Source organism: Petaurus breviceps, unplaced genomic scaffold, assembly GCF_028583685.1.
Source record: "Petaurus breviceps papuanus isolate PSGF00001 unplaced genomic scaffold, PetGlider_PUasm1.0 176, whole genome shotgun sequence".
NCBI classification, from domain to species: domain Eukaryota; kingdom Metazoa; phylum Chordata; class Mammalia; order Diprotodontia; family Petauridae; genus Petaurus; species Petaurus breviceps.
Genome location: NW_027185771.1, coordinates 13481621 through 13492370, shown reverse-complemented (window position 1 = coordinate 13492370; position 10750 = coordinate 13481621). Strand labels below are relative to the sequence as shown.

The 10750-nt window shown below is 37.9% G+C and overlaps 1 protein-coding gene across 4 annotated transcripts in view; it reads right to left on the bottom strand.

The window, feature by feature from the left end:
* The window catches only part of MEAK7 (MTOR associated protein, eak-7 homolog), a 58803-nt gene that overhangs the window by 26381 nt on the left and 21672 nt on the right, over positions 1–10750 (bottom strand). For all 4 annotated transcript variants that reach the window (XM_069085648.1, XM_069085646.1, XM_069085647.1 and 1 more), the window contains one exon: positions 658–1077. In XM_069085648.1, the coding sequence (XP_068941749.1) occupies positions 658–1077 (420 nt within the window). The remainder of the gene's footprint in view (positions 1–657; positions 1078–10750) is intronic.

Sequence of the window (10750 nt, the reverse complement as noted above, 5' to 3'; positions counted from 1 at the left end):
TGTGTGTGTGTGTGTGTGTGTGTGTGTGTGTGTGTGTGTGTGTGTGTGTGTGTATACTCATCCCTAATGTAAACTTAATGTAAAGTCGCCCTCTGCTGGACTCTTTTCTAGGAATTTAAATACAGACTAGCTGGCCTCCACCTTTCTTCCACCATACTGAGGGGATGGTGGACTGTTCTGAAGATTAATAATGTTACCAATAAGCCGAAAGATATGGAACATATCACACCCAGCACAGGTACATCACAAGTGCTGGTGAGATCAAGTACAGACTAAACTGTAACTGAAAACTAACATGAAAGATGAAAAAGTGAGTCTAAAGAAATTCTCGTCTCCTTATTCCTCTCTAAAATGGAGAAAACCCTCACTGACCTGCCCTACATACTACATTCCAAGGGTTGCTATGAGTCTCAGAGCCTTTACAGTAAGAAGGGATTCTACAGGCTGTCTAGCCTGGACATCACCCTACAGAGAGCATTACTTCTCTACAAGTGATAGAAGATCTACACAAAAATGAGCTATTCGTATCCTCTCAAAATGCTAGGAAAAATCAGCAGGAAAAAGATGGAAAAAGCCTTCTTGCTAAAGATGTCCACATAATGAAAATTTCCAATTACAGGGTTCACTACTACAAAGCATTACGAAATGCAGTCTTACCTTGAAACTGGCCCTTGACTGCCCAGGAGTGAGATGAAAAGCCACCAAATATATAGCCATCCCTGTCCTTTACCACTAATAAGCAAGGACCTTTGTCTATAATATTACCACAAAGTTTTGCAAAGTTGTAGCCATGAATTTGAGAAGAAAAAATTAGTTTCCATGTGTGCTGTAGTCTTGTAGGCAGGTGGGAGTTGATGTAAACAATAGCAGGAATGTTAAAGAGGCTCATGAATTCTTTGCCATCTCTACACTCAGGGACGAAACTGGCAAGCTCTGCGTGAGAATGCAAAACAAGGAATCCTCGCCTGATGATCACATTCAAGAATGTGGAGATCTGGGGCACTTTAAGCAGCCAGTCTTCGATCATACTGCTGTCACAGCACAAATTGCCTTTGTCTATCTCTTCACATGGCGAACCTGGGGACAGGGAAACAGAGCAAAGACATTTTTTTAAGTTTCACAAAATTTTCCTACTAGATTATTCAAACTTCTAAACTACTTTTCTTCTCGGTATCAAAATCCACTACAGACATCATGGGTGACACTTTTAATTTCATGGCAGCCCAGGCCCTCAACCCTTCAACAATCTATCATAATAAACCCCAAAGGCCCAAGGACCAGCACCCAAAAGCTACTTTGAGGGCTTCAAACAAAAAAGAAAATGGCTTCATAAGTCACTTCTGAAGACTTCATGGAGAGTTAGAGTTGGAGAGCACTTGGAAGATGCAGCCACTTCATCTGCAGAGAAGGGATTCTACAGGCTGTCTAGCCATACTTCCATAAGGCCCAGCGAGACAGCAGAGTAAGCATCAAGCCTAGGTCTTCCCCTTGTCAGCGTTCACTGCCTTCTTCATTCTGGCATCAGAGAGCTGGATGGGTGTGTAAAACAGGCATGGGAAAGCCACCTCAGTCTTGATTGGTATAACTAAAAATAACTGGCACCTGGAAAGTGTAAGGTCATGACCAGGTATGCTTAGCCCACTGGTCTATCATTTCCTTAAGGATTTCTGATACTCTACATTCTATCATGGACCTTTTACTCTTATAAAAACTAGAGTTTTGCTAGGCATGATGGTACACACTTGCAGTCCCTGATACTGGGGAAGCTGAGGCTTACGGATCACTGGAGCTCAAGAGTTCTGAGCTACAGCGGGCTATGTTGACTGGGGTTCCACACTGCATCCAGAGCATCAATACAGTGAACCCCAGGAAAGAAAGGAAGGGCTGCCTCCAGGAGGGCAAACCAGTTCAGGTCAGAAAAAAATGGAGCAGGTCAAAGCTTCCATTCTAATAAATATTGTAAATGGTTGCTGTACTTCGAGTTTAGGAAAGACAGGGACGTCCACTCAAAACATCCACAATCAAACCAAACTACAGTTTTAAGATACAATAACACATGGATTCAGTCTCTGGTTTAGATTCATTCTCTTAGCTAGAAGACTCAAAGAAAACATAAAGGTGGGGGCGGCTAGGTGGCGCAGTGAGTAGAGCACTGGCCCTGGAGTCAGGAGGAGTTCAGATCTGACCTCAGACACAACACAAAAACTAGCTATGTGACCTTGGGCAAGTCACTTAACCCCAACTGCCCTCCAAAAAAAAAAAAGCAAAAAAGAAAACATAAAGGTTTATATTTTTGTCATTGCTGCTTTAAAAATCTATTTTTGCAAGTACTTTGCAACCACTTCATTGTTTTTCTGAATTCCCTCCATGTTTTTAGATTTCAAATTAAATTTTATTTTTAAAATACTTCTCATTTCTCCTAGAATTATGAAGCTTTTTGACTGAAATTTGAGAAAGAGATTTTTTTATGTTTCTATCTGAGCTGATGCAGACCATGGTACAGTGAAAAGAACAGACATAGGGCTATAAGGTTGAAATTCAAATCCCAGTGCTATGACTATGTAACCTTGGGCAGGTTATTTAACCTCTGTGGGCCTTGGTCTTAACCTGTGGTCTATGAACTTGGTTTTTAAAATATTTTGCTTGGTGCATTTCATTATAATTGGTTTGCTTTGTAATCCTGAAGTGGTCCCTGGGCTTCCCCAATCAGACTGGCAAAGGGGTTTAATACCTAAATGGTTAAGAATCCAGCACCTAGATGATAGCTGACTGATTAAATCTAAATCCTATGACCCTGTTCTACTTGGCTAAAGCTTTCTAAGTAACTAACTTCATATTTTCCTGAGGCCACTTTAAAGTGGGTTAGCACAACCATAACCTGGTTACCAAGAACTGGGATTGGTAAGTGCTACAGTGGTTAAAAATGTATCAGGTCATGGTTAAAAATATAGCTCTACACTTATGAAAAAGTTCCAGAAAGAAAGTTCCTACATTCTCCATGTCTTGTCCAATCCCTTTCACCATCAAAATCCCAATAGGTCTTCTGCTGGGTTGGGTTCATTTCTTCTAGGAAAAATAACCCCCCCAAAAACAAACATAATGAAGGGACTTTAGGTTTTATCAAACAATGTTTTTGCCATATAGAAATCAAAGCACTCCAGTCTCCAACATAAGGGGTACTTTGTCTTCTGTATATGTGATTTCTAATCCCAAGGAATTACAAGCAATACTTGTATACAAACACACATATATAGAGAGGAAATAACAATCGCTTTACCTTTGACTCTTTATTAGAAACGTGTTCCTTCATTTTAGCAAATGCAAAAAGGTGCTCCCTGAGTATGAAGAATCACACACAGGCACAGAAGGAATCTAAGACCTATTTCCCTTCCTAATACTGGCATTACCCAGGACCACATAAGGTCCAGCCACCACTCTGGAACAGCATTTACCTCACATTATCAGTTTTCTTATCTGTAAAATGGGGGCAACTATATGGTACAATGGATAGAGTGACAGGCCTGGCCTCAGACACTTAATAGCTGTGTGACCCTGGGCAAGTTACTTCACCCTGCTTTCCTGTTTCCTCATCTATAAAATGAGTTGGAGAAAGAAAATGGCAAACCACTCCAATAGTGATTTGGAGTATTTTTTCATATGACTATTCATAGCTTTGATTTCTTTTGAAAACTGCCTATTTAATATCCTTTAACCATTTATCAACTGAAGGAAGAATGGCTCTTATTTATATGTGATTCAGTTCTATACTCAGTATGTATTTGAGAACTGATGTCTTTATCAGAGAAACTTGCTATAAAAGTTTTAGATATTATTTTATTATCTATGGTACCTTTCAGCAAAATGCAGTTTCCCTGATTATCACTTTTAATTAGGTCCATTTTTGCTTTGTCTGAAATCTTGATTACCACTCCTGCCTACTTTACTTCAGCTGAAGCATCTTCGATTCTGCTTCAGTCCTTTATTTTAACTCCATGTTTGCCATCTTTCTGCAGTGGATTCTGGTTTCTAATTCATTCTCCTATCTATTTCTGTTTTATGAGTGAGCTCATCCCATTCACATTCAGTTATGATTACTGTATATTTCCCTTCATCCCATTATCTTCTATTTCTTTCTCTTTTTATCTTGTACATCCTTCAAAGTCTATTTTATGTCTAATCATGGCTTCCCTTAATCCACATTCATATTACTGCCCCCTCTTTTCACACACCCCCCATTTCCCCTCCAATTTCTCTATTGGGTAAGTTATATTTTTATACACAACTGAGTGGGTGTGTGTGCACATAATGGATATATTTTTTCTTCCCTCTTTGAACTAATTCCAATGAGAGTGAGGTTCAAGCACTGCCCACCACCCACATCCATTTTCCCCTTCACTGTAAAAGCTCTTCCTAACATGCCTCTTTTATGTGAGAAATATTTCCCCATTCTACCTCTCCCTTCCTCTTTCTCCCACCTTTGTTTTATTTTTGGAGACCAATCCAACATAATCCACCTAAACCCATGCCTTCTACCTATGTAAACTTCTTTTAACTGCCCTAATAATGATAAAGTGCTCAGGAGTTACAATTATCATCTTTCCATACCTTTTTATGCTTTTCTCTTGAGCTTTCTGTTTGAATGTCAAATTTTTTTATTCAACACTGGTCTTTTCATCAGGAATGCTTGAAAGTCCTCTATTTCATTACATATCCATCCATATTCCCCTACCCCCAAAGGATTGAACTCTGTTTTGCTGGGTAGGTTATTCTTTTTTGTAATTCTATTCCAATTCCTTTGTTTCTCTAACATGGAAGCTATTAAATCTTGTGTGATCCTGACTGTGGCTCCATGATATTTGAATTGTTTCTTTCTGGCTGCTTTGAAGAATTTTCTCCTTGACCTACAAGCTGAGGAATTTGACTATTATATTCCTAGCAGTTTTCCTTTTGGGATCTCTTTCAGGAGGTTACTGGTGTATTCTTTCAATTTCCATTTTACCCTATGGATCTAATCGGGTAGTTGTCCTTGATAATTTCTTGAAATATGATGTGTAGGCTCCTTCTTTGATCATAGCTTTCAGGTAGTCCAATAAGTCTTAAATTATCTTTCCTCAATCTATTTTCCAGGTCAATTGTTTTTTCCAATGAGATATCTCACATTTTCTACTACTTTGTAATTCTCTTGACATTATTATTTTTTGATGTCTCGTGGAGTCATTAGCTTCCATTTGTTTAATTCTAATTTTTAAGGAATTACTTTCTTTGGTGAGATTTTGTACCAATTTTCCCATTTAACCAATGCTTTTAAAAGAGTTTTTCTCTTGAGTGGATTTTTTGTGTCTCTTTTACCATGTTGTTGCTTCCCTTTTCATAATTTTCTTGTACCACTCTCATTGCTTTTTCCAATTTTTCCTCTACCACTTTCATCTCTTTAACTCTTTTAAGAATTCTTGTTAGGCTTGGGTCCAATTAACATTTATCTTTGAGACTTTTTTATATGGCTGTTTTTACATTGTTGACTTCTGAGATTATGTCTTAGTGCTCCCTGCCATTGTAGTAGCTTTTTATGGTTAAATTCTTTTTTGTTGTTGTTGGTTGCTCATTTTTCCAGTCTGTTTCTTGACTTTGAACTTTATGTTAAAATTAGGCTCTGTTCACCTAGGAATGAATATGCATGCTCCAAGTTTCAGGTTTTTTCATGCAGCTGTTTTCAGAGCTAATTCTCCACAAGATTTTGGTGCTTCCAGTGGTGTGATCCTGGGAGAGGCATGCGCACTACTCTCCTGATCTGTGCTTTGGTCTTTACACAGGAAAAGTTCCTGTCCCTCAAAAGCTGCAAGCACTAGTGCTTTCTTTAGATTTGTGGATCTGTGGATGGTGGGGGCCCTACTCCCTTGTGATTAACCCCCAGCAATCCTCTCCATTCTGGACCTGTGACCCAGAATTACATATGAGTAACAGAGTTGCCAATCAGTGCTGGCTATACTCAGTGCCAGCAAAGGGTCTCTTTCTAATCGGTCATCCAATCCCCTTAAATCTCTTGGCTGAGAGGTCCCCAAGCTGCTGTTTCTGTGGCCACTGTTGCCACTGCCACATGTGAAGGCTCTAGAACAGCCTCTATCCTAGTTACACAAACTTCTCCTGCCAACCTCTAAGCACCCTAACATTTTGTTGGCTCTGCCACTTCAAAATTTGATTTGAGGCATTATTTTAAAGTTGGAGGTGGGGCAGGATATTGAAAGAATTCAGCTAGGTGGTTGCCCCTAATCTTGGCTCCTCCTTCAGCTTTTATTATTATCAGTAGTAGAAGCATCAAAATATTCCATCAGCTCTTGAGAGTGGAGCAAGGCTCCAGAAGGGAGTCTAAAGATAGTTCTGTCAAGTTTACTAATTCAATGTGTCACCCAGAGCAAGTCATTTCTCTTCAAGTCTGTTTCTTCGCTTGTAAAAGTCAGTCTACTGTTCTGGCCTTATTTTATACTACCACTCTTCATAAGTTTAATATTCAAGCCAAAATGATTTATTAGCTGTTCCCCAAAATCAGCATTATATTTCCATTCCTTAATCAAGCTATCTCCCATGCCTGGGAGGCTTCTCCTTTCTCATCTCTGCATCTGACAATCCTTATCTTCCTTTGAAGTTCCCCCAGATGCCACATTCTCCTTGAAGCCTTCCCTGGCCACCACCATCCATTTCTTAGTGCTTTTGCCTTCCTTAAAATACTTTGCATTTACATTACTATATACATAGTGTACCCCACAGTAGAACAGGAAATCAATCATAAAATGGATGATAGAAGAATGCATTAGAAAATAGAATCTCACAATATGTTGTTAACAAGAAACACAGAGATCGGCAAAGTTAAAATGGGAAACTAGAGTAAAACCTATTATGCTTCAGCTGAATTTTAAAAAAGGAATGGTAGCAATCACGGTATCACATAAGTCTACTATGAATATAAAAGTTAAAATACTTCATACATATTCATCTAATACCATAGCATCTAAATACTTAGGGAAAAAGTAAATCAAATTGGAGGGAGAAATAAACAGACTGTAAAGCTGTAATAGTGGGGATCTTAAAGAACCTCTTTCAGACATAGACAAATCTAACAAAAACACAAACAAGAAAGAAGTTAAGGACCAGAAGGGAATATTAAAGAAATTAAAGATGATGGATTTCTGGCAATTACTGAATGGGAATACAAAGGAATTTATATATTTCTCAGCTATACATGACATCTTTACAAAAAATGACCATATACTAGGACATGAAGACATCACCAAAAAAAGTAGAAAAGCAGAAATACTAAGTAAATCATTTATAGACCATATGCAATAAAACCAATATTCAATAAAATACCCATGAAGAAATAATTTAAAATAATTCTAAGAACTGGTTGGTCAAAGAACAAATTATAGAAATACTAAAAAATTTCATTAAAGAAGGTGACAATAAGACACACATGGATGTAGGATGTAGCTAGAGTAGTTCTGAGAGGAAGATTTATATCTTTAAACATTTTCATCAACAAAAGGAAGAAGAAAGTAATCAACTGGGCCTGCAGTTTTTAAAACTTGATTAAAAATACCCAATTGAGTCAAAGTAGAGATTCTGAAAATTAAGAGATTAATAAAATTGAAAGCAAAAAGACCACAAATTGATAAATAAAACTAGGAACAAGGTTTTTTAAAATAATAAAATAGTTAACCTGATTTTTTAAAAAGAGAACCAAATATTCCATATCAAAAATGAAAAAGGAGAATTTACAAAGGAGAAATTAAAGAGGAAATAAAGGAAATTATCAGAAACTATTTTGCCCAATTATGTGCATTACATGTAAGGAATTAGATGCTCACAAAAGCTCACAAAAATAAGAAACACTCATTAACAAAAGATGAACAAAAGAAACAGACTGCTATGGATTTTCTAACAGAGACAACATTAATTGATGTTTAGGTTTTTAACTAAGCCCACAAAAATAATTTTGAAGTTTAAGTTACCGGTGGATTAGGTTCAGAAGCCACCTATATGGTATGCCTTTAACAAGTGTCAAAACATACCACTCCCAAGAGCTTACAATAAATGAAATTCTACAAATAACAACTCATTCTATTGATTTTAACCTTTTGCTGGTTAAAATGTTTGTAGTCAAATTTTGTTATCAAAGATTTTGAGATTCAATGATACTGTAATAAACAGCATTATTATTATAAAGAGAGGATAGAGATTAATTCTAGAACATCTGAAGGGGTTAGGGATTCTGGAATGAAGATATTTTAAACATCAACTAAAATAAAACTAAACTGCTGGGAACATAAAATATATATGTTTTACATATATTTTTATATACATATATACATACACATACATACATGTAGATCTACTCATCTAATCAAGATAAACAGATATTTGAAAGCCATGGAAGCAGAGAAATGGGCTAAGATAGAAGGTCTCAAGAGAAGGGAATGATGTGGAGATATGTCTGGAAAGAAAGGGGTTGCCAAGCAGATCAGTGTTAGAACAAGACAGGCTCCACGCTCTGGAAGAAGCCTGAATACCTAACTCTTCTGCCCCTACAGTTTCAAAAAAATGGGACAGCACCAGCACTATTTCTCTGATACACAGGATATTGTATTTGGAGTCAACGTTTAAATCCCAGTTCACCTACTTAGTCTACTTGTATGACCTTGGGCTTTGACACTTCTTCTTTCTGGGCCTCAGTTTCCTCATCTATAAAATGAAGAGGGTGGAACAGAAGATTTCTAAGGTGATAAAGACAGCTCTGCTATCTCTTCAAATACCTGTTAGTTCTCCCAGGACAGGTACTGTTTTAATTTTGCCTTTGTATTCTCAGTGCTTAGCACAATGTCAGTCACATAACAGGCAGTAAATGAATGCTGTTGATTGACTGACCTCCCAAGAGGAGGTAGGGGAAAAGGGAGGAAAAGACCCTGGAGATCATTACTTCTGCATCTCCCTCCCTAGTCGCCTTAAATAAAAAGGACCAAAAACATATGATATCTAAAGTTCTTCTCAGCTCTAAATCCTATAATCTGGTCTGATTTTCTACAGAGTAATTTCAAGGCTCCTTCAGCCCCACTGAAGTTTCCTTCTGCCAACTTCCTGATGCCAGAAATTTCTTTAGGAGGAACAAAGCTTTTCATTCTAAAATAGGGAGCTAAAAGACTTAAAATACAATGGTTAAGGAAACATTATTGGAAACTTGTTCACACTTAAATATAAACAAATATAAATGGATGAAAATCAAGTCTTTCTACTTCTGATAGGAAGGGGGTCTGGATAGCTGGAAGACACTGGGCATCTAAAGAGGGAGATAAAGGAGAAGACTAAAGATGCAAAGACAAATGCTGGCAAGGTCAGCCCTGTCTAACCTCCAAGAGTTTGTGGACAAACACAAGCTGTTTTGGAGATATTTTGGGTGATATTTTTGGGAACATTGCCCTGGAACAAGTATGACACACCTACCTCCTCAAGCATCAATAAGGTTTTTGTTTAACTTGGCCAACTTATTTAAAGTTGTGTTCCCAGAGGATTGAAATATTATACTCAGCTACAACTGCAGTATATTACATTTCCTCACCCCAACCCTGACAAGGGATTCAGGCTTTGTTTATATCTTATTACCACTGGGTTTATCTGACCCTTTTGTGAGATCTGGATATGATAAAGGAATGACTGAGAATAGGAAAGGACTTAGCCTCTGAAGATGATTTACCTGCTTTCCTTGCCCCAGGGCACACCAAAGAGGGAGTGGGCTTTCCTCCTACTAGACCACCCATCTGAGGCTCCCAAATCCTCCACCTTACTTTGTATGAGAGTTTATCTGCTATGTCACCTATTGGCCTGTCCTCTAGGAGGACAGGAATCATGCACTGGTCTGTCAATAGCCCCAACACCTAGCACAGGTTTTCTGACTCCCAATTTGGGGCTCTTTCCACTCTACCATATTACTAACCTTTCATTTTATGGAATAGAATACCAGTCCATAGAGAGTAAAAGTGATTTACTTAGAATCAGACAGTTAGCAAAACCAAATTAATTAAACTATGCAAAGCACTTTGCAGACTCTCAAGCCTGATATAAATGCTAATTATTATTATTACCCAAGAGTAGAACTCAGATCCTTAACTGCCAGTTAAGTGGTCATCCCATATTCCTTTACTAATACAGGCACTTGCCATATGGAAAAGGTCTCTTCACATTCTAGTATTAAGGAAGACAGTAGAAGGCAAGAGGGAAGAAGGAAGGACAATAGGAAGCAGTGTCATGATACTAGAATTAAAACACATTAGTCGATTCAAACCCCAGAAAATCATAGGTCAAAACCCTGAAGCCTTGGGTGTTAAAGGCAAAGACAGAACTAGGAATATGGTCTTCCGACTCCTAATCAATCCTCTTTCCACCATACTACACTGAGATCTCTAAAATACATTTCAGGGATTCATTATACATGACACATTTTTTTTTTAAAGCAATTGGGGTTAAGTAACTTGCTCAAGGTTACATGGCCAGGTGTTTCTGGGTGGTTGCTAAGTATCTGAGCCCAGATTTGATCCCCAGGTCATCCCAACACTGGAGCTGGTGCTCTTACTTGCTGAGCCACCTGGCCACCCCTTACATGACACATTTTGCAGAAGCATGACCTAAGCTGGCTTTAAAGAAATTTTTTAAGCCTGTTCTAATGAAAAAATGTCTTTTTCTGAGCATGACTTCACTCATTATAATT